At 37.9% G+C, this 25,498-nt stretch overlaps 2 protein-coding genes across 2 annotated transcripts in view; one reads left to right on the top strand and one right to left on the bottom strand.

Moving 5' to 3' along the window:
• LOC135217785 (uncharacterized) overlaps nucleotides 1–23,793 on the top strand; it is a 27,503-nt gene extending 3,710 nt beyond the window's left edge. Inside the window, exons 2-8 of the mRNA XM_064253814.1 lie at nucleotides 10,742–10,854; nucleotides 11,009–11,146; nucleotides 11,475–11,574; nucleotides 11,738–11,835; nucleotides 12,093–12,240; nucleotides 12,867–13,088; nucleotides 20,626–23,793. Of these exons, the coding sequence (XP_064109884.1) occupies nucleotides 10,742–10,854; nucleotides 11,009–11,146; nucleotides 11,475–11,574; nucleotides 11,738–11,835; nucleotides 12,093–12,240; nucleotides 12,867–13,088; nucleotides 20,626–21,731 (1,925 nt within the window). The 3' untranslated portion in view covers nucleotides 21,732–23,793. The remainder of the gene's footprint in view (nucleotides 1–10,741; nucleotides 10,855–11,008; nucleotides 11,147–11,474; nucleotides 11,575–11,737; nucleotides 11,836–12,092; nucleotides 12,241–12,866; nucleotides 13,089–20,625) is intronic.
• LOC135217786 (vacuolar-sorting protein SNF8-like) overlaps nucleotides 1–25,498 on the bottom strand; it is a 106,666-nt gene that overhangs the window by 37,607 nt on the left and 43,561 nt on the right. The window lies entirely within an intron of this gene.

Raw genomic sequence — 25,498 nt, forward strand, 5'->3', positions numbered from 1 at the left:
GAGGAGAGGAAGGTGATTCAGGCGGATATGACTAAGTCACTAAGTATCAGATCCAGATGGCACGTGAGAGGAAAACTATAACCAAAACACTTCATACTTTACGGCAGTTGTTTATGTAGACAAATTACTTCCTGCCGACCCTCATACTGCAATTACAATACCAACTATAACTGGTTCACTTAAGGTAGATTCTTGGTTGAGCCCTATGCCTACGAGACGTTAGTTTGGCGGCCGCTGATTGGCTGGGAGCTGCCTACTTCCCGGTACCAGCCAATCAGCAGCCACCAAACAAACGTCTCGTAAGAATAAGGCTCATCCGAGAATCTACCTTAAGTGAATCAGTTATAACTTGTGCATGCCCGCTCACAGTGTCACACCTCTACATACAACATGCAGCAAACAGCCCGAAGACGAGGAAACGAACCTTATTATGGTCCCCAACGACAGAGCAGCAACGCGCAGGTTGGGGCGTGGTTCCTTTCAATCCCACAATGTTTAGTTCAACACAAACGCCATTTCTGCTGTCAGGTGTTGATGGCATCCTTTCCTTTTTCCAGGTCCATCCTGGGCTCACGATATATTATGACAGCTGGCTTTCTGATATTCAATGTCTCATCTGCTCATGCCGAAATCAATAAACATTACGAATATCTCCATATCTACACTCATATTACGAAAGGTATCTGCTATCATTAGTTTAGCTTAGGTCAATTATCACAAATGAGTAGACAGGCCGACAACCTCCATCTTAACAGCATCATCGTGAGCGACTAGTTACAAAATCAACGATATACTTTTGCATTTTTGACAGGGACTGTGAGCGTCAATAATCATCCAGGAATGTGAAGCATGTAGCTATAAGGGTCGCTGGTCCTTGAAACAAGACAGAAACCCCTTCATGATATCTCTCTCTCTCTCTCTCTCTGTTATTTGTATATCATTTTGAACTAATCCGTACTATATTACGATATCGTACATTTCTTGCGATATCCAAGGAGACTAAAATAATAATAATAATAATAATAATAATAATAATAACAGTAAAACCATGAAGTTTCAGCTTGAAGGCCAAGTGATCTCCTGCAGTGTCGTTCCCTTTGACCAGAAGCGTCGTCATTGCTGCTTCCCTCGAAGGGCAATCAAACTACGTTTTCACTCCATCCATCCAATGCCATCTCGAAGCTCATTTCCTTTTCCCTGACCAAATAATCATCGAAGTACTAAACACACATCCCATTCAATAAACGACTCAGAATTCATCCAAATATGCCAGGAGCAGTAAAAAACAAACCTGGTGACCTCGGTTAAGTAGAAAAAATCCATTACGAAGAGCCCGTGCCAGCAGACTGGCTTAAACGACAATCACAAGTGTCCAGGGTTCTTACCTTTGCTTTAGGAAATAAATATAACAATAATGGCCTTGATTTGAGTGCAAAGGAACACACTTGTTTTTCTGATTCTCCCAACGTACGTTAAATATTCCAAGCAATTAAACGGTACATATTCTACGTATATCTCAAAAGACATTCTTCCTCTTTCTCTCGGTAACCTTGAAGACGTTCAATTCTCGGTACACATTGGCGCCTCTAGGCAAAATATGACGTCAGACTTGAGACCGAAAGTGACGTCATGCAGCAAAAAAAAAAAAGCAGGTAGTCCATTCAACTACTTTCTACCGGATACACGTTCAATGACCGGTGTGGTTCGAACCAGTGGTTCTGACGAGATTAAAATTTCTTAAATATGCGTAAATACATTACTGAACTAAAATTATTTTAAAACACACAGACATACCCAACGGTGTAAGGACATTTTCGGTAAAGAAGCTGACTTTCCCCTTCGGGAAAATATATCAATTCCGAGGTAGAGCGAATTAGATATTAAAGGACATTTGTGGCTCGAATGATTTATATGAATCACGGTGATGTGATAAGTGGTTATATATATATATATATATATATTATATATCTAGTATCCGATATATATATAATATATATATTATATATATATGTTTTTATATATAAGATATATCCAATGGCAGGAGCAGGCGCTCAGGCAGTAGACAATTTGGAGTTCATGGAAAGGAGTTACTGTTTATATCCGTTTTATTAAAATGCCGATGTTTCGTATTGCTTGATACATTTTCCAGACTGAAAAACGGTTAAAATAACTAAAGCTTGCATACATAATATAGGGATTATAAACAACATTTACTTATTAACACCATATTTACATCTAAACAGGACAAAGAGAGAAAAAAATAAAAAATAAAAAACTTTAAAAATAAAAACAATTTGAAAATTAAAACATTAAATATTGAAAAAAGAAATTAAAATAGCAAAAGACAGGGAACACAAGACACCTACCCATATTGGTAGCACAAAGCAAACTGACAGGGTTGATGAAAAAATGTTAAAGATACACACACAAGGACAAAAACAAGTTTACAGTCCCATTCAATACTTGGTTTTACCTTACTGTGAGTGCAATACAAAACGGAAGGCAATGAATCAGCGAAGGGGTAACATTAGCATACTGTACTGTAAATGTGCTAGTGTGGCAAATATCCATGAGGGGATACTGCACTCTATTTTTATGTCAACCATTTATTTCTTTTTTTAAGGGTAACGTATTAAGCTAATCAAGGTGCTTTGGAAGCATGATTTGGCTCATATTAGGATTTAAACTCTAGAAATAACATATATTAGCATTTTTATAGACTCCAACAAAACATCTGCGATTCCTCCTGATCCGCAGCAGGTTTTGGAATCTAACCTCGCGAAAATTCAAGGTATTATTGTATATACATTGTACATACATATACAGTAGTCCCCCGTATTCGCAAGGGATGCGTACCAGACCCTCCAAGACGAGCTAGAATCCGCAGATAGTTGAGACCCCTATAAAAACTCTTAAAACTGGTTATTTTGTTAGCTAAAACTTAAGAAAACCAGACTAAAAATGTTTATACCTAATTTTTTAAATAGTTTTATAAAAAAAGTGAATTTTATGATGAAATAAAAAACCAGGAATTTGTGGATACTTCTCATAGAAAAATACCATGAATAGGCAAATTTTCTGCAAATAATGGGTATATATGTTCCAGAGAGAAATCTGCGAATCCAGAGTGCACAAATATGTGGAGTTCACTGTACAGGCAATCCTTGGGTAACGACGGTCTCACCCTATGACGTTGCACGGTTATGAAGCGTTCCCCTAAATGATTAAATAATTCTTGCTTTGTATTTTCAGTTTCATTTCATTATTTACATTAATTCTCATTAGTCATTATCCAACTTACAAAAGAGTTAACTATGTTCCAGATAACTGTTCGTATCTTGATTTGTTTGTCATTTGGTTTTAAATTGTAGGTTAATGCATAATTTTTTTTTTTTACATTCCAGAGTTAACTTGGGAGTCATAGATTATACTATTTTCACGATTTTTACATATGTAATATGCAGCATTATAAAGAATTACTTTGGACATTAGAAAGGTAAAATGAAGCAAATAAAATGGATTCAAACGTTCAAAATTTTTTATTTTTCCATGCTTCGAAAGTTATGAACTTGGAGAAAACTTAGCAGGAGCATCATCTGTCATTGGAAGTTCACAAAGTAAACAACACACACTGTCATCTACTGACAAATATTATATACTGGCTGACCAACCCAGCACTGCCCAGTAAAACTGAATACCAACCTATAAACACTCTCTCTCTCTCCTAGGTTCTCATTAAACTCACTCATTAATAGTTTAATAGTGTATAAGAATGTACACTATACACTTTTACTGCTTTTTGCTTCTTCCCTATCACTAAGTGAATTGTTGCAGTAGCTAGTCTTCTGCCTCCTCATCAGTCAGCAGAAATTACTGGAAACAAAAAGTATTCAATTCTCTCACCATGTAAATAAAAATTAGATTTCAATGTACATATTTTTTGTGATTGTTTGAAATATAGTAACTAACAGGTGTCACTTACCTATAATCTACAACTCGTTTGTACCTTTTGCCTTTGTTTCCTTCACATACTATATTAGATATTTAATTTGTTGAAGCCCCAAAAAAGTTTTTTAGTGTACCAACGCCTGGTGTGTGACACTTCGTAGGACAGCGCGTGTAGTTCGCTGACCCTCTTCGAAGATGCCAGGGCTAAGAGGAAAAGGGTCTTCAAGGTGAGGTTCTTCAAGGAAGCTGAATGTAAGGGCTCATAGGGAGGACCTCTCAAGGATTCCAGGACTAAGGCTACATCCCAGTGGGGAGTCCGTAGCTCTCTCGGGGACAGGTCTTCCTAAAGTGCTTGAAGAGCAACAAAATTTCTGGAGATGCAGCGAGGTCCATGCCTTTCAACGCGAATACTTGATTTAAAGCCGCTCTATAACCCTCCACTGCCGATATGGATAGTCGTTTATCCTTCCTGAGGTGGTGGAAAAAACTCGCTAGTTGAGGGATGGTGGCCTCGTCTGGGGCAATGCCTTTATCTTGACACCAATCTTGAAACCGTCGCCACTTTCCCTGGTACAATCTGCCTGAGGAAGGTTTCACAGGATTGGCCATGGCCTCAGCTAACTGCCTGGAAAAACCTCTATCGCGGAGGATTTTGATGACAGTCTGAACCCGTGTAAGCGGAGGGCCGACGGATTTGGGTGTAGGCATCCGTTGTTGGGTTGGGCGAGGAGATCTATTCTGTCTGGTAGGCTTACCGGGTCCTCTAACTGAAGATCCAGCACTTCTGGGAACCAGGGGGCTTCCGGCCACCAAGGAGGCTACTAAGTTACTCGCAGGTTCTGCGAGTAGCGAATCTTCTGAAGGATCTTCTGGAGGAGGGGGAAAGGCGGAAAGGCGTAAGCGTCCAGGTTCTTCCAATCTTGCAGGAGGGCATCCTCCCCCGCTGCCTGCGGGTCTGGGAGTGGGGAGAAGAACACTGGCAGTTTTCTGTTCCATGCGGTGGCAAAGAGGTCTATCGACGGAGAGCCCCCCCCACCTCTTTATCAGGCCATCTGCTACTTCTTGATGGAGGGACCACTCTGTGTTGATTATCTGTCCCCTCCTGCTCAGATGGTCCGCCCAAACATTTTTCTTGCCTGGAATATATCTTGCCTTGAGGGTGATGTCCATTTCCTCTGCTAACCATTTCCTCTGCTACTCCTGATGGACTGCCAGGCGACAGAGATCCAGTGAGACTGTGCCCCCCTGTTTGTTTAGATATTGGCCACCACCGTGGAGTTTGTCTGACATTAGGACCACCGTTTTTCCCTTGGAGTTGAGACAGGAAGTGCTGAGGGAAGAGAGACTGCCTTCAATTCCAAGACAATTGATGTGAGATGCTTTCTCTTCTTCCGACCACAGGCCGCTCACTTCTTCCTCCGTCAGGTGCGCCCCCCACCCTTCTTTTGATGCATCCGTGAAGAGAAGAATCTCTGGGGTTCTCGGACTGAGAGAGATGCCCCCTTGGAGGTGGGAAGGCACCATCCACCACTCCAGGGACTTCCTTACTTCTTGGGAGAGAAGAATTTTGCTGTTGGGGTCCCCTTCCTGAGGAGACCATTGTTTCTTGAACAGCCACTGAAGCGGCCTCATACGCCTTCTGCTGTGAGGCACTAGTCTCTCTATTGAGGCCATGTGTCCTAAGATGGACTGGCAGAGTTTTGCCGTGGGAGGGCTGGGCCCCAAAGCTCTCCGCACTTCAGATACTAGGCCAGAGACCTGTTCTCCGAGGGCGAAAGGCCTTCATGAGGGATGAATCTAGTGTCATTCCGAGGTACACCATCCTTTTTGTCTGGGATGAAATCCGACTTGTCGACATTCACCACCACTCCCAGTTCCTGAACGAATGACAAAACTAGCTGAAGGTGCTCCGCACACTGCGCAGCCGTCTCGGCTAAGATGAGCGGAGGAGACGGATGCCTCTTGCATGTGCCCAAACTGACACTATCTTGAAGACCCTGGTGAACACCTGGGGCTGTGGCGAGGCCGAAGCACAGGCAGGTGAAACTGCAGAGTCTTTCCCTTGCTGACAATCCTGAGGAATTTTCTGGAGGAGGGGTGAACAGGGACTTGGAAGTAGTGCATCTTGAAGGTCAGTTGGCATGAAGTCTCCCTCCCTGACACAAGCTCGAACGGAGTCTGCCGTTTCCATCCGAAACTTTGTCAGAGAAAGGAACTTGTTGAGGGGTGAAAGGTCTATGACCGGCCTCCAACCCCCTGTTGCCTTTTCTACCAGGAAGAGTCTGGAGTAGAACCCTGGACCTGGATCCTGAACCTCTTCCAACGCCCCTTTCTGAAGTAGCTTGGATATTTCCTCCTCCATAGGGCCCGTCCGCGGTCCGAGTCCGGTCGATAGGAAGGGACTTGGATGGGGGTAGGGGATAGAGTGGGTGTAGACTGGAGGGAAGAACGGTAGCCTGACTTGATAACCTGCAGGGTCCAATCTTCCGCGCTCCTGCTTGCTGCCACACTTGCCATTGGCAGCCAAGCAACCCCCTACCTTCGCTGACGGGCAGGATTGGCCTGCCTAATTTCTTGCGGGGATCCTCTCTTCTGTTGCCCTTCTTGCTTCCGCTCCTTTGAAATGGAAAGGGACGACGTCTTCTCCCTATGGAACTTGTCCTTCGACCACCAGAGTAAGGTTTCTTCTCCTCTCGACCTACGCACGGGAAAAGCCGGTCTCTGCGCTTCTCTTACCTGTTGGCTAATCTGTGGTGCTGGCCGTGGTCTATGGCCCGGGGTTGCGGAATTGGAGAGAGCCCTAGATTGGAGAGATCGCTCCTTCTTCTCCGCTGCCTTGCGAACTTCTTCCGCAGGAATAAGTTCTTTCTGGAACAGCGGGTTTTTGTCCGTAAGATCCGGGAGGAGGTCTCTCACCACTGGCGATTTGGCCTCCTTGAAGGCATTCTCTCTCCTTTTCACCATATTAGCCCACAGGACCGCTAAGTTGTCTGCTTGGTGCGAGAGTGTCTTGATCCCACACTGCATGAAGGAAGACAAGTTCTGCTGCTGCTGAGGCGCTGGGAAGCTCGAGGGTAAGAACTGCGGAAGTGATGCCAGTAGGGGACGTTCCATCCACGAATTCGTAGCGAGGGCCAGAGCTAGAGCGCGAATGAGTCCTTCGGTTTCTGAGGGAGAGAGCAAGAGGTGCTTTTTTTCTGAAGGGCGTCCAGACTGACATCTAAGAGATCTGCAGGTCCCTGGAATATGCAGACTCCCTTAGTTTGTCACCTGTTGGCCTATAATACCTGCTGGCCCCCGGAGCAGGGATAGGAAGCCACCTCTGTTTCTCAGATACCCTAGTTGGTGAAGTCGTGGCTTCTCGGGACGCTCTAGCCATGGCTAGCCTAACCTGGTTGCTCCAGGGGAGGCTGACCGAGGGGGGCTGTGAATTCTTCAGGTTGAGCACCTTATGCACCTCTGACTGAAACTCCTGGTTCAGTTCCTCAGTTTCTGTTAGGCCATTGGCGCTTCTAATCAACGACAGAATCTGGTTGAATGATAAGGGCTCGGGCTCCGCAGGTGAGCTAGTCTGACTGCCGTCCGAATCGGGGTCAGAATCGGGTGGCTCCCCCCTCGGTAGCACTGAATCGGGCTCGGAATCAGAGTCAGAACTGTCACCCAAATCTGGAAACAGTTCCTCTGACTTCTTTTCCAAAAGGAACTTCTTCCTGGCTTCTTCCATCCTACGGGCAGACTCCTCTAGACTGGTGTTCTTCTTCTCCACTTGCTGGGAAACCTCCTTTTTTGGAGCTTAAGTAGTCCTCCACCGCCTGTTTGACCAGGTTCGCAATGTCCAGTGCGGGAGTGAGGACTGGGCCCCCACTGTACCTAGGCTAACTGATGGAGGTGGTGCGGAGGTACTAGGCTCATGCCTAGGCCCTAGCTTTTTCGGGCATCAACGCTGGCACTGGTATTCTCAGCGCGACCTAGGCCTTGCGGCATCGAAAGGTCTCCATTGATGCTCCTCCTCCGAGCGTTGTGGCTGGCTGGCTTCTTGCTCGGGTTGCCGCAACTTCTGGAGGGGAGGGGGCCTCCTGCTCCTGCGAGTTGGCCCGTCCCGTTCCGGGCTCTTAGCACTGTCCTCAGGATGGGAGGGTGAGGGCATCAGGTCCGTCACCGGATCCCTCCTGGGGCTGGACTGATTGTGCCCGAGAGGAACAGGGGGTTACCTTGGCACCCGCTGTGTCTCGGTACTGCTATGGTCATACCTAGATAGTTCGGCCTTTAGGCTAGGCGGGAACAAGCTCTCGGTTGAAGACCCCTTCTTGTTACGCTTCGAGCAGGAACATGATCCCAGCCCCTAGGGTAGCGTCTTTCCTCTTACCTGCTGTCCTAGACCCCCGACGACGAGGGTTCTTTAGCCTAAGTTTCTTGGGAAGGACACTAGCTCACTAACTAGGTCCCCCGTTAATAAGGAGGAAGGATTACTAGGCCTAGTGTTCTCCAATTGGGCACTATCCCCCTCACACACGGCCTTAGGCCCAACAGTAGTCGGCCTAGGCCTAGGCTTATCGGCATCAACATTAGCGTCACTGAAAACACTCTCATGCGCCTCATAATAGAGCCTCCACTGATCATTATTCCACTGCGCACAGGTTGAACACGATGCATCAGGGGAACATTCAAAACCCCTACAAGCAATACACCAGATGAGGATCCGAGGTTGGCGAAGGCAAAGATGTACCGCAACGCATGCCATCGGAAACACACACACAAATCCTCCCCGAAAAACCCACCATAGATCCGCCTTCCATACTTACAGGGAAGTTAGGATGCTAGGTAATACTAAAGGATAAATAAAAGGATAGGAAAAGGGCACTGGGGAAGCACTCAAGCACAGGATGTCAAAGATATATCACGATAAAGAAAGACTACAGTCGGCGGTCATGCGTTGTTTATCTCAAGTCGGGTCAAGGCGGAAGGAGTAGGTGTTGACACGACGGCTACCGCGAAAAGAATGGTATCACAATGACCTACCCAAGCTGGCCCGGGCTCACCCCGCGCAGTTACCCCCAGACCCAGGTACAGCGATTCAAGTTTGAACTCTTTGTATGCGGTAGCGGCGGCGCGTTCCCGCGGATATCCTTTTGTTAGACAACCGACGGTTTGTACTTAGTCGGAACAAAAGTTTTTTAGTGTACGTAACATGGAGAAAAATACTTCTAAGAACTCTCTTGGCTTGCCTTATTTTAGCGGTTTTGAAACCATACAATCATTGTTAAAATCTTTTGAGATCAACCTCGTTTTTTCTTATAATAACTCACTAAAAGGTATGCTAATAAAAAATGGCCCCAAGAAAAGCAACGACATAATATATAAAATTCCCTGTTTGGATTGCGCTTTGTTTCATATCATCCAATCTAGCAAGGATTTAGAAGTAAGAATTAAACAGCATAAGTATTCTGTCAAAACTGAGCAAACATCCAATGCAATATTCATTAATTTAAGTGAAAATGACCACAGAATAAACTGGAATGGCAGTTCAGTAATTGCAAGATCAAAAGATATCTTGTCATGAAATCTTTTAGAATCCATTATACAACTTACTTCCAATTTGTAATTTTAATCTTAGCTCCAGCTTGTATTATCTTAATTGTCTTGTCCCTGCTTCTGAGCGGTTGGACTTACTCTTTTGTAAACCTCTTAAATTGTACCCCTGTTTTGGGAAGGTTACTAATTCTCCAGATGTGTTGGATTCCAGGTACATATTTTCCTTCAAAATCTCTATCTGTCATTTATACGACCTTCCTTTGTAAGCTTATTTTTATATTTGTCAGTCTGCTAAGTAACGGACATCGAGTCGAATGGCCTTGCAGTACTCCTTCTTTCACTGTCCTTCATGACTTTTGCCTATATTGTGATAACCACAATGCCCTCTTAACTTCTTGAGTTCTTCATAGTTTTGGCATAAGCTTGTTACTATAAAGCCTTACATCCAAAAGCAAGTAGATTAAGTAATTCTGATGTTAGGAGGATTTGACCCCACATCCAGAGTATCAGAATGAGGTTCCACCCTCGTAGTTAGCTTGGCATAATGACTATGTTCTGATACTCTGGATGCAGGTTCAAGTCCTGCTATAGACATCAGAGTTCTTTCAAGTTCTTGCATTTAGACCTAAAGCTTTGTAGTGACAAGCATATCTAAAAAGAATGAAGAATTTGAGAAGTTTAGTGGGCAATGTAGTACTTTTCAAAATTACAATTCAACTTCATCTCCATGCACTTGTGTGACAATTCATATAAGTGGGTAATTATTCATATTCACACTTAACAGCCACACCTCACACTGATTAGCTGAAATATCTATGCTAATTTTGCTGCCCTAGACACACTTATTTTTTGCCACCAAGTCTACAGATTTCTAATTACCTCCACTTCCTCTCATTCTGCAAACAAGTGTAACATTTAGGAACAAACACAATAGGTATATAAAACAAACAACTTACATTTTCTATTATTATACATTCATCAGATCAACTTCTTTCATTCTATACATTCCAATTGTAAAATTCATGCGGATATTTACTCTCCACATTCTCCTTTTATAAATATTTTCAAAGTATCTCACAGTATTTAAATTTTTTTTTCTGATAATCAATTAACATGTTAATATTAAAAAACATCAGCAACATATAAATAGAAATCTGAGTGTACCATTACAAAGGGTAGTAGCTGAAATCAAATTATGACACACAAAATGATTCAGTAAAACATGATCCATTAATACTCCCTTTCCCTTCCTCTTCCCCAGTATGTACCACTGTAACTGGCCAAGAAGTAACACCTTCACCTGATTCTGAGTTCCTTGTGCAACCATCAAATGTTACAGTGCCAGTAGGAGAGCAGGTTATTCTCAAATGCAAGGTGTGTAACCTACATGTGATGCTTTCTTTTATTGTTATTTAACAAAGTTCATTCAAATGAATTGAAACTATGTCACACACTGTAATAGCTCATCCCATTTTTATTTACAAATCCCAATATATGTACTAAAAGTTATTTTTTCTGACCCCACTAGACAGCAAGTAAAACTCAATTATGTCGCTGGTACTTCTTAGAGTTAGACTTAAAATTCTTTGACAAGCGTGTGACACCCCTGCAAGTTAAAGAGTTCAGCCCTCATGGACGCCAAGACTGTTCTATCAAAATAGCTAAGGTAAACATGAATCCATTTTTTGAAGCAAGTTTCTCTACCAAAATAGATATGGTATCACCTAAAAAAAACACAAAAAGGTAAATGTAGGGGAAAGAACCATTCGTTCTAAATTCAAATTTCAATTTAATACATGATTTTGATTTTTGTATTTTTCTATAAGCAAATCAATATATGTTTTTTATTTTTGTATTTTGCTATATGCAAAGAGTTTAAGTTTCTTATGTCATATTTATAACACCCTTAACATGAAAATGTTCCACAAGCCTAGATGTGTCAAAGAATATTCAAAAGATATTAATTTTATTATTCTATTTTGGTTTTTCTCCAGATACGAAAGGTACAAGAAGGACAATGGTTGTGTCAGGCACTGAAGTTTCAGTCTTCCAAATTCATCATGAGTAAACCTGTTGTCGTTAGAGTTATAACAGGTAAGTTTTAATATACAGGAGAGAGAGAGAGAGAGAGAGAGAGAGAGAGAGAGAGAGAGAGAGAGAGAGAGAGAGAGAGAGAGAGAGAGAGATTTAAGAACTGTGGAAAGGGAACTAAACAATTTCTTAATGCCCAAATTCTAACTTTATCTTCATGATACAGAATCTGAAAGTGCAACATGGGAGCCTCCTAAGGGTAACAACACAGACTTTACACCCCGAAATGGTCGTCGTGAAGGAGAAACTTCCAGGCCTGGTGAGGTAAGGAAGGTTTCCAGTTTCTAAAGGCAAAGTTATAAGTTACTTAACTCTATGCCCTTAAAACAGACACCCATACCAAGCTATAAAATACAATTAGAACAGCAGTCAGAAACAGACTGATTAAGAAAAAGCTTAAACTCAAACAAAAGTGCAAAAATATATAACTTGTAATGTTGAAGATATGAACTTAAAAAAATAAAAAAATAATAAAATATCAACATATGTAAAAAGCAAAATCTGTCATTTTTTGGGCACAGGTTGGATTCAAATTTCAGTCAACAGAAGATGACATCATAAAAGATGTTTTCATTCATGAAACAGCTGTTCTAAAGTGCCAAGTTGACAAACCTATAGAGACATGTTCCTGGATCACGCCTAGAGGAGAAAACATCACTGCTACACAAGGTATGTTCAAGATTAACTTTTACAATTATGCCAGATACCACGCCTCTTTAAAATTAAACACTAGATTAAAAAACATATGATTAAAACTTCTGCAAGTAATAATTATTGTGTACTGAAAGTAAGGACACTGTTAAAGCAAGGACATATAAGTTAGGAGCAAAGGTAGTCCTAATCATGATCCTAATACTAACTTTCAAAATTGCAGTAACTTTTTTTATATAATGATCATATGGATCGCAGTCAGCTATAAAAAACCATTATGATGAATTTGTATGTGTAGTTAAATGAAACAGGAAAAGTTATTTTAAAGAAGGCATCATGAAAACCTTCGCAGTTCTATAATAAAAGCTCAAACAGCAATATCAGGTCTGAATGTTAAGTTTTGTTTTTTAAACATGAGCCCATGAAATGATGACTGATAAAATCAGACAGCAGCACTTGCATCCATCTCGAAAAATAATGTTGAATCAGTATCTCACTCCTTAAATAATTTTACTTTTATCATAAGAAAAAATATCTAAACATTTCTGTATTAAATTTATAAAACTGTATTATAACACAGAAAAACTATAATTTTCAATTAATTATATGTTTTCTTACTCTTATCACAAGCTTTTCTTTTGCAGGACAATATGAGCCTCTGCATCATTCTAACATTACAGATGGGTTTAGAATCATTGGAAACCTAAGTGAGGGTAACTGTTCCATTGAAATCTCCAATGTTGCCCGGAACAATGAGGGAAATTGGCACTGTACTGTTCATGACCCAAATGCAGGTCAGGACATACAAGGGCCACTGTTGCACTTACACATTCTTGATTATGATACTGCATCAAAGCACACACACGGTAAGTTTCTTGGGGAATCTCTTATGCTTTCATATTTTTACTTATGCCTGGATGCCTAGTTAAGGGGCTAATAAACCAACTGTTGAATAACTGCTAAAATGAAATGGATAGTACATATTAGTAGTGGATGAAACATTTCCTCATTAAGATATAGTTCTTGTCCACATCTCAAACTTTCTCATTCTTGGAATCTGTTACTAAACCACAAAAACATCTGCATCAATCAGAATAAAAATGCTTTTATATGAATGCCAAGTGGGGACAATGTGCATGCAACTCCTTTGCAGACAAACAGTAACTACACTATCATATATATATATATATATAATATATATATATATATATATATATATATATATATATATATATATATCTTCTTTCCAACCATTATCCCTACATTAAAGGGTCGGTTGCCTGATATACCTTCTCCACTGCATTCTACCAAAGGCATCATCCTCCACCAAAACTTCTTTCCATATCTTCCTTCACTTTATCTCGTCATCTACTTCTCTGTCTCCCTCTTGATCTTCCCAAGGCCTCTCACTCCCTCCTCATCATCCATCCTCAACACATGCCTATACTATCCCAATTGTGACTCTCTTATCACCCCTGTAATCTTTACTAAGCCTCCCTGCCCTTCTACTCATTTCATCATTTTCCAATCTTTCAAGCAGCAATATTCCCATAATCCACCTCAGCATTCTCATCTCTGTTCTCTCAAGCTTTACTTCCTCTTTTCTTCTTTGAGCCCTTGTTTCTGCTCCATACATTAACATGGTCTTATCACTGTTATACATCTTGACTTTTAGCTAGATTAGCATCTTATCACAAACGACTCCAGCTACCTCTCTCCACTTCCCCAATGCAGCTTTTATCCTACTGTCAACTTCAGCCTCACATCCTCCCTCTTGGCTTAAAGTAGATCCTAAGTATTTAAACTTTTCTGCCTGTTTTATAATTGGGCCTCTTCTTTCTTGTACTACCATTCTGTCTCTATCTTCCCTACTACTCAGCAAAACTTCTGTTTCATTTACATTCACCTTTAAGCCACCCCTTTCTAAAGATTCCTGCCACTCTCCAACCCTTTCTATAGATATAATTATATATATACTATATAATTAATATAATATATTATATATATATATATAGATATATATATATATATATAGTATATATATTATATATATATATATATATTACACATATATATATATAATTATATATATATATATATATATATATATATATATATATCTATATGGATGTATGTATGTGCCAACATAACTGAGACAAATTGAGCAATTTCAACTAAAATGACAAATTGTAAGCATCTACTCTCCAAGGCGGTTAGGAAAAGACTGAGCATTATGGGGTTATGAGCGGTCGCTGACCAGCTTTCACCTCGCAGGCGCAGGTGTTGCCAGATCTCACAGATTTCTTGCTTACAATCTCTGAATGTAATAACCGGTTACCAGCTGTGCTTGGAAAATATCCTATTGTTAAGATCGAAGGTTTGTTACGCATATGAACAACTACATACTATACATATGACTTACTATCAATAAATCAGCACGAGGGGGAGGGGGTAAGACATCACTAAGTTAATTCACAGCACCCGGGAATTTGGTATCCAGCCCCTCTGTTATAATGCTCCTGATTAGGTAGTGATGAGCCAGTCACAGGGCTAGAAACTGACCAGTATCTTCTCAGCATTCAAAGGGTACACATCTCCGCTCTGACCTCTCCTGACTAACATGTCTTTCGAAAGTTATAACTTTCATTACACATCATTTTTACCATAAGAAAAGCAGCTTCCCAATTTTCATTTTTACCATAAGAAAAGCAGCTTCCCAATTTTCATTTTTACCATAAGAAAAGTAGTTTCCCAATTTCATCACTAAACATCGTCAAGCTACTTGGCTACGATGGTGAGGATGGGTCTATTCCAGCTCAAATAAGTATATCTGAAAATGACAGGTATATATATGTATCAGAGGAAGTAGACTTTTAATCCTTCTTGTGGTCGGGTCGGCAATGTGACCTCTTTGTGATTATTGGACCTGAATTCATTTCCCAGGATCGGAGATCACAATTTCTTCTTCAAATTTCTGAGGGCATTGTGGCTTTTACAATTTCATATGTATCTGGTAAAAAAATGACCAGTAGATTCTACATATATATTTCAGTCTAAAAAGCAATAAAATGAATGCCCACTTGGCTACGATGGTGAGGATGGGTCTATTCCAGCTCAAATAAGTATATCTGAAAACGACAGGTATATATATGTATGAGGAAGTAGACTTTTAATCCTTCTCGTGGTCAGGTTGGCAACTTGGCCTCTTTGTGATTATTGGACCTGAGTTCATTTACCAGGACTGGAGATCACAATTTCTTCTTCAAATTTCTTTGAACTTGGATCTTCAGGCTTTGTAGTGACAAGCACATCCATAAAAAGAGCAAAGAATTTAAGAAGTTAAGAGGGCACTGTGGCTACTACAATTTCATATGTATCTAGGAAAAAAGGGACCAGTAGATTCTACATATATATATTTCAGCCTAAAAAGCAATAAAAGTTATTGCCCACTTGGCTACGATGGTGAGGATGAGTTTATTCCAGCTCAAATAAGTATATCTCAAAATGACAGGTATATGTATGTATGAGAGGAAGTAGACTTTTAATCCTTCTCGTGATCAGGTCGGCAAAGAGACCTCTTTGTGATTATTGGTTCTGAGTTCATTTCCCAGGACCGGAGATCACAATTTCTTCTTCAAATATCTTTAAACTTGGATCTTTAGGCTTTGTGGTGACAAGCGTATTCAAAAACGAGCAAAGAATTCAAGAAATTAAGAGGATATATATATATATATATATATATATATATATATATATATATATATATATATATATATATATATATATATATATATATATATATATATATATATATATATATATATATATATAAAGGTATAAACCACAAAGGAAAGATAAACAATGGAGTTTCTTTGTGGCTTACACCTTTATTTATGGATTTTTCATGTTCCAAATGTCTGTGATTTAGTTATACACACACACACACACACACACACATATATATATATATATATATATATATATATATATATATATATATATATATTACATACAGTGGTCCCCCGTATTCGCGGGGATGCGTACCAGACCCTCCGTGAATAGTTAGTACCGCGCGAATGTTTGGAACCCCTATAAAAATGCTAAAAACAGCCTATTTTGTTAGTTAAAACTCAAGAAAAACCACTAAAAATTTTCATGCTTGTTTTTTAATAGTTTTATCACAAAAAGTGCATTTTACAATGAAATTCATAAAAAAAAAAAAAAAAAAAAAAAAAAAAAAAAACAGGAATTTGTGGATATTTATCATAGAAAAATACTGCAAATGCGCAAATTTCAACAAATAATGCGGGGAAACATTCCCAACCCAGAGAAATCCGTGAATGTGTGAGTCCACGAATCTGGAGAACGCGAATATGGGGGGTCCACTGTTATATATATATATATATATATATATATATAGATATATATATATATATATATATATTATATAATATATATATATATCTATATCTATATATATATATTATATATATTATATATATATATATATATATATATATATATATATATATCTATATATATCTATATATATATATCTATATCTATATATCATATATATATATATATATATATATATATATATAATATATATATATATATATATATATATTATATATATATATATATATATTATTATCCATCTATATGTCTATCTATCTATATATCTATAATCTATCTATCTATATCTATGCCATCATATCTATCTATCTATCTTATCTATCTATCTACTATCTATCTATATATACATATATATGATATATATATATATATATATACCTATATATATATATATGACTGAGAAATTACTAAAGTGAGTAAATGATCTTGTTTATTAGCTGAAGGCACTGGGAAAGGTCAAAATAAAAAGACAAAAAGAGAGAGTGGCGAGTACTTTTGTGTATACATTAACACACGTTAAATGAAAAATAGTACTAGGCACTCTTTTTATTTTGAACTTTCCCAGTGGCTTCCGCTGATATACATAATATATATATGTATGTATATATTATATATATATATATATATATACATATATATATATATATATATATATATATATATATATATATATATATACTATATATATATACTATATATATATATATATATATATATATATATATATATATATATATATATATATATATATATATATACACATCAAGCTGCAGATGTCCTTTAATATCTAATTCGCTCTACCTCGGAATTAATATATTTTCATACATGTTTAACTTAAGGGAAATTTTTTAGTCGATAAGAGATTTGTCGGCTCCCGGGCGCGTACCATCGAAACCCAAAAAATCCAGGACGACAGTAAAGCTTTAACCACACCGCCACCGTAAGAGGCTATAAGTTTATGCTGCCTCTCACCTACAAATACCTGTCACTCTCAGGTATTCGTTGTTTGGAGACTTCATCAACCCACCTCAACCTCGGTAATGTTGTAGTGCTTTTGTCAGGACGTAGCCATTATATAAGTCATATCACATTACCGTGATTCATATACATACATCGAGCTGCAGATGTCCTTTAATATCTAATTCGCTCTATGTCGGAATTAATATATTTTCATGTATGTTTAACCAAAGGGGAATTTTTTAGTTGATAAGAGATTTGTCGGCTCCCGGGCACAAACCATCAAAACCAAACAAATCCAGGACAACAGTGAAGCTTTAACCCACACCGCCACCGCAAGAGGCTATAAGTTTATGCCACCTCACCTACAAATACCTGTCGCTCTCAGGTATATAATGGCTACGTGCTGACAAAAGCACTACAATGTTACTGAGGTCGAGGTGGGTTGCTGCAGTCTCCAAACAACGAACACCTGCGAGAGACAAATATTTGTAGGTGAGAGGCGGCATAAACTTATAGCCTCTTGCGGTGGCGGTGTGGGTTAAAGCTTCACTGTTGTCCTGGATTTGTTTGGTTTCGATGGTTCGCACACGGGAGCTGACAAATCTCTTATCGACTAAAAAATTCCCCTTTGGCTAAACATATATGAAAATATATTAACTCCGACGCAGAGCGAATTAGATATTAAAGGACATCTGCAGCTCGATGTATGTATATGAATCACGGTAATGTGATATGACTTATATAATGGCTACATGCTGACAAAAGCACTAAACGTTACCGAGTTCGAGGTGGGTTGATGCAGTCTCCAAACAATGAATACCTGAGAGCGACAGGTATTTGTAGGTGAGAGGCGGCATAAACTTATAGCCTCTTGCGGTGGCGGTGTGGGTTAAAGCTTCACTGTTGTCCTGGATTTGTTTGGTTTCGATGGTTCCCCCGTATTTGCGGGGGATGCGTACCAGACCCCCCGTGAATAGTTAAAATTCGCGAATGTTTGGAACACCTATAAAAACGCTAAGAACAGCCCATTTTGTTAGTTAAAACTCAAGAAAAACCACTACAAATTTCCATACTTGGTTTTTTTAAGTTTTATCACAAAAAGTGCATTTTATGATAAAATTGATTAAAAAAAACCAAGAATTTGTGGATATTTCTCATATAAAAATACCGCAAATGCATGAATTTTCCGTGAATAATGAGGGGAAACGTTCCCGAGAAAAGTCTGCTAATCCGGAGAACGCGAATACGGGGGTCCACTGTGTGTATATATATATATATATATATATATATATATATATATATATATATATATATATATATATATATATATATATATATATATATATATGTATATATATATATATATATATATATATATATATATATATATATATATATATATATATATATATATATATATATATATATATATATATAATTATATTAAGCTACAAATGTCATTATACGTATATCCAATTCACACAACTTTAGAAATACTGGATTGGTACCTGTGTTTTAACGCTTGACAGTACTCTCCAACAACTCCATTCGACATTCAAACCACTGAGCCATCAAGAGAGGCATAAGTTAATGCTCAACTGCCATACTTTTTTTACTTGTTGAGAGTGGGGAAATTGTACTTAGCATCAGCATCAACCCATCTCCATCATGATAGCTGATTGGTACGGTTGGAACATGCTGCTCTTTATGAATTTTTTATCACATCACCGTGATTTATATACTATCAATCATTGTGCTACAAATGTAGTTTAATATCCAATTTACACTACTTCCAAACTTTCACCAAAGGGGAATTATAAGCGATAAATGGACTGGTACCTAAGTACGTATCTCAAACACTCGACAGTACCCTCCAATAATTCTGTTCAAAATTCACATCACTGGGCCAACAAGAGGTATAGGTTAATGCCAAATTTGGTGTATGTTTTTACCCATCAAGAGCGGGGAAATTGTACTTGTTGGATAATGCCTTCCACCCTTGTGTGAGTGGGTGAAAGAAGTGGGAGAAGGGACCAGGTATCAGAATTCTTATTACTAAAACTATTACTTACTTAAATTCCCTATGCTTCCTAATATTTGAAAATATCAACTTCAGTGTCAACTGGAATGAGATGAATTTTAAAAATTGCTTAATTTAAAATCTAATTATAAAAAAAAGCTGTTTCCCAAACTCTCAAAAGACTTGAAATCATGTGACTGACCTGTTATATATTATACACATAAATTGTGTAAGATAAATACCACAAGTTACATCAAGTTGCTGTCTCCTTAAACTCTACCATTTCTGGACAAAATCAAGTTGGTCAACACATAAAATATACGTTAGTTTTGGCCCAAAAAGATATTGGTCACCTCTTAAAAAGATTGGTCAGTCGTATCAGTTTTGGACAGAAATAAGTTGGTTAGCACTTAAAGTGTATCAGTTCTGGGCAGAAAAGTCATTCAGTACTTAAGACTCCTCACAGGCACCCTCTTAAAAACACTACTTGCCTCTACAAACAAGAACTAGGACATATGGGTCCTTTTCAATACATGCTATGAACCAAATATGAGCTTCCCCATTCCCTAAGCCTACGCAAGTATGCTTAATTCAGGCAATAGGCAATTAATAAGTTACACCAACAAGCACAGACAACAATCTTAATGACCAAATTTCTGATTTTGATGCTGGTACGTATTGAATACTAATTCATAAAAAGTGCACAAAGGCAAATGATACTGAATCCATGATAAGTAGAATTTACAGATGAATAGGGTTCCCCTAACATGGGGAGGTCTTATCTATTGATAAATCTTTGCTGCAGCATGTTTGAGTAGCTCCAATTTCAAGTTTGCTCTTAACCAAGCAACTAGGCATGTAAAGTAAAAATATGAAATTTCCAATCTATATATGCAAAAATGTTTCTGAGGTAATATTAACTGTAGTGCAAAATTGTAAACAGTACTGTATATGAATTTAAATGTAAAGCAAATGGAATTTATTATTATTATTTTTTCTTTCAGATGAAATGCCACTTGCAAATGAAAATCAGGACCAAGCAAATTTCCTTGTCATCTCTTTAGTGACAATTGCTGGAATTCTTTTTATCACTGTTCTATTACTTCTCATATTCTTATACAACAGACTGAAAGGATCTCAGGATGAAAGGCAGAAAATCCTTCAAACATCCCCTCGTAACAGCTTAGACTTGCAAACTAAAACCTCATCAACAAATGACTTAACTTTGAGTTCAGTCATAGCAGTAGAACCAAGAAAAAAATTAAGTGCTGAACTACACCACAGAGGTTATTATAACCAGTATCTTGATATGAGTGGATCAGGATCAAATGTAGGTGATGGTTATATAATGATGCCAGGATCCAGCATCAGGTCATCCACATCTTCAAGAACAACACTTTCTACACTCTCCACTCTCCCTATAGGTCGCTCTCGTTCTGCTAGTAACAGCACAACAGACAGTGGGATCTTTCCACATTTAACTACAATAATTGACAATCCATCTTATAATCCTGGTGCAGTCTCTGGTCGAAGATTACCACATCGACCCGACTCTGTATATAGTAATGATCATGTGTACGAAGAGATAAAAGACAAGATTGATGAGATTATAAGCAAAATGGAAAATATTCCAGAAATAAATTCTCCCACTTACACCAATACTGCAGTAGACAGTGAAGGGTACCTTGTCCCTAAAATATCACCATCAAATACTATGCTAGAACTGACAGAGGAAAAGAACCTTCCTATGGAAACTGCAGAAATTCCTGTAACTAATAATTCTACATGTACAGATGTGCAAACCATTCAATCAGCAAATGAATTGCATGAAAGACCACCTTATTCAGTAGTTGGTTCTAGTGGCCTTGTTCTACCTGTATCAACTTGCCTAGATCAGCTTGACCCTCATCCTGGATACTCAAAAGTTGGTGAAAATATTCAAAACAAATCAGATCCTATGGAGAAATATGACATCCCTCGCCAAATCCCCGCACTTCCAATCAACAACTATGATATTCCTAAACCAAACCCAACCCCTGTAAATTCCCCATTAAACAGCACTTTGAAAACTACAGATTCTGATAATGGACTTTCTGGTATTATTGTATAACAATTGAGTATACAAAAAGGAACTAGACTTAGAAAATCTGGATTGTGCTGTTTTTTCACTCATATATCTTGGTATACCTAATATTTAGGTCTATACAAAAGGATTGAGTATTCTGTATATATGTATATCTAAAGTCACACCTATTTTGATTTATTGTTAAAATATGTAATTGTATATTGTTAAATGTTACATCTAATGTCAAGATTTTCCTTACTTCCAAGATATTAGATCCAATTTGTAATAATCCAAAATTGGGCACCACTTACAATATGCCTTGCATGGCACACTGTAAAAGTACTAAAGGTTCTTAGTTGTCCCCCTCAGGCCTCAGCAGCAATGCTTTTCCTTTTTTACTCCTCCTCCTCTCACTCTGGTCTCTTCTTACCAAGCAATCTCACTTCTTTTCCTTGACCTTACTTCAGACTGTACCTCTCATATTAGAACAAATTCTTAGGGTGAGCCCCTTGAGTCTAGAAATACAAATCAGTGGTGTCTAACTAATCATGATACTAATCAATAAAAAACTATTAAAATAATGTTATAAGCTGCCATCTTGCAAAACACCCATTACATTGAGTAATTTCCTGTACTTTTGATTAGCATGTGTGAATCAGTACCTGTATAAAATCAATAGAATTAATTAGCAAGTTGAGAATTTTGTATATAAATTGTCATTCTTTGATGCAATAGGGAAAATATTTCACAATAAGCAAAAAATAAAAGATTACTTAAAACCAGCACCAATCCAAGTACAACACAATTACTAAGTAGAAACGAGGCCTTACTCAAGGTGCCTTTCTCCTTACAGTGTACTACTTTTGTCACTTGTAAGCAATGATCATTCTTACACAACACAATTATAGAGGGAGAAATTTTGAACCTGTTGCCCACAAGGACATCTGCTTCGTGACACAGCAGTAGTTTATGAATCAGTCTTTTTTCTTTGGAAAAAAAAATTTAACCATTAACCAAAATTTCTACATACAGTATAAAAATAAATCTGATGGTATTTCCTCCCCCTCACACAAGATTTATGACAAGGATCCACCTAACAGGAAATTGGAAATAATATCTTGATTTCCAGGAAAGCTGAACTGTGGGTACTGTGAGTTATGGTTTGCTCAAAAGACCAAAAGAAAGGTAAAATATCTAATCATAAGAAACAAAAATAATCCTTTACTTTCATTGGATGAAAATACAGCAGCAATATATGTATAAAATCCATAACAAAACAACAAATGGACTACCCTACAAAGAATAAATTACTCCTACAGCTGTTCATTCCTTGAATACTGTGCCTATTAATCAAGTCCACAACATAAATGTCTCACATTTTAACAAGTATCACTCCATTGATTTCATTTATGCAGTAACCAACTGAATTTTCATTTATACAGTAACCAGTTTAATTATTTTTATTCACACAAATCAGTTGAATGCTTTCACTTACACGGTAATCACCTGAATTCTTTCATATACAAAGCAACTATTTGAATTCTTTCATTAACATGGTAACCAGTTGAATTCTATCATTTACACAGCAACCACTTGAATTCTTTCATTAACATGGTAACCAGTTGAATCTTTCATTTACACAGTCACCAACAGAATGGAAATAATCTCAGTACATATTTAAACTCTGCCATTCACTAATCTATATGCTAATTCATTATCACTGAAAACCTACGCCAATTGAAATATGAATTCTTAAACGTACTAACAACCTAAATCATAATTTTTAAATGTACCTGTAACAATTTTCCTCTATGTATAAGATAGCTCTTACTTTAAGGCAATTCTTATTATTGTGATATAGTGACGGTAGCTTTTAACATAACCAACAGACTCTTAAATGCAAAATATTATGTATATATGAACAAATAATATGAGATATTCTCAAAGCATATATAAAAGGCAACGTATGTTAAAAATTACTTATTTAGGATTAATTTGAGATATATATATATTTCTAATTCAAATTTTATTGTACATAACTGTATATAGTACTGTATTTTACCTATCAATAAATATTTATTAAATTGTACCAAAAAATGTTAAAACTGCATTTTTTTCCCCCTTCAAATGCAAACTATCATATATTAAGTATCTTGCAGTGTGCACTAGCTCGGTCTTTGAAACTTGTTGCAAAAATAGTTGGAGAGAGAGAGAGAGAGAGAGAGAGAGAGAGAGAGAGAGAGAGAGAGAGAGAGAGAGAGAGAGAGAGAGAGAAGAAGAGAGAGAGAGAGAGAGAGAGGCTCCACTCTTCCATTTGGCTACAGGGAAAATACTGGAATGGATAATGGGATGTTTGATATAAAAAAAAAAAGAACTATAGTGTATATTTAAGAAAAATGCAACTTCCTTTAAAATAAAAGTTCCAATTTGTTCCAATAGAGTATTATACAAACATTTGTCTTATAACAAAAGTCTCATTTATTAGGTGGAAGAGCATCAACTCAGTCATGGTGTGTCTTGAGGATATAAATGCAATGGCTGAAAGCAAAATATTCATTACCCAGAAATGTCAGCTTTCTAGTCAATGTGAGAGGAGCAATGAAGGCTACCATACCATCCTATACAGCTGAGCTTTAAAGATGCAGAGGCTGATACAACCCTGTGCCAGAGCTTAGTATTTGTTTGAGCACAAAACTCTACAAAAGGATTAGGGGAATCTGTAATTCCCAATGTAAAGGGGGTACAGCTCAGTAGGTAGTACAGTAAAACCTTACATTTGCAAACACATTTTAAATTATACATCAGATCTTAAATACTACCAAGTTGAAAAATGCAAAAATATGCTGAATTAATAGACTGTAGTTTATTGTAAGCCTAAGGGGAACCTGCTTTCACATTTGTACAACTAGCATAAGAACCAAAAAACAGACAATGCAGGCTGACAGCTTCATCTTATTCACATACTGAAATCATCATCTTGTGGCACTCAATTTTGTTTCTAATACAGTGCCTGTGGTTATCTTGAGGTAAATGTCTGGTAGAAAAGGTACAATAAAGAGGACTAGTAATATGGCTTGTTAAAAAGTAAGGGGGCTCTTAACCCTTGAGCAGAAGCTGTTGTTAAAAAAGCTGGAAAATAAATGGAATGTTCCTGTGATATGTGAGAATCTTGGATGTATTTGTCATGACATGAATATAATAAACAGGGATCAACTGCCTTCTTATGCTAAAGAATACTGTGGCTGTTACAGAAGCTCGAAGGGTAGTAAAGTGAAAAAGGCAAATCATTATATCCAACTAAAAATGAAAGTTGTCGAGATGAAGTCCCAATTGGTTTGTGAAGAATAATACAGGGTTAGTAATTAGGGGTTGCATGACCTTGCCAATAAAAAGCCTTCCCAAGGCCACTGTGATCACAAAAGTTCAATGATTCTGTATAAGGGTCTCTCCAACTCTTATTTAGTGTGGTTCCAATGGAGTAGGGTCCTTGGGAACAATACATATGGGTACTTAAAGGTCTGTCCACAGGTAAAGCACTCAAAATCAGTGCTTGGGCTGGTGAATAAACACAAACATGAACACAAGAAGAGCAAACTGGTAAATCATGGGTCATTACCATCACCAAATAATCAGTAAGAAGGGATTACATATACCCAAAGAAGAATAAATTATTCAAAAATGGTGATGAAGGTAATAGGAAAATTTTCAGAAAAATAAGACCACAATTGTGATGAAGGTAATAGAAAAAAATTCTTAGGAAATATGGCCACATGTGTGACTCAAATTACCAAACATAAAGACTGACCACTTTC

Source organism: Macrobrachium nipponense, chromosome 7 (genome assembly GCF_015104395.2).
Source record: "Macrobrachium nipponense isolate FS-2020 chromosome 7, ASM1510439v2, whole genome shotgun sequence".
Lineage (NCBI taxonomy): Eukaryota > Metazoa > Arthropoda > Malacostraca > Decapoda > Palaemonidae > Macrobrachium > Macrobrachium nipponense.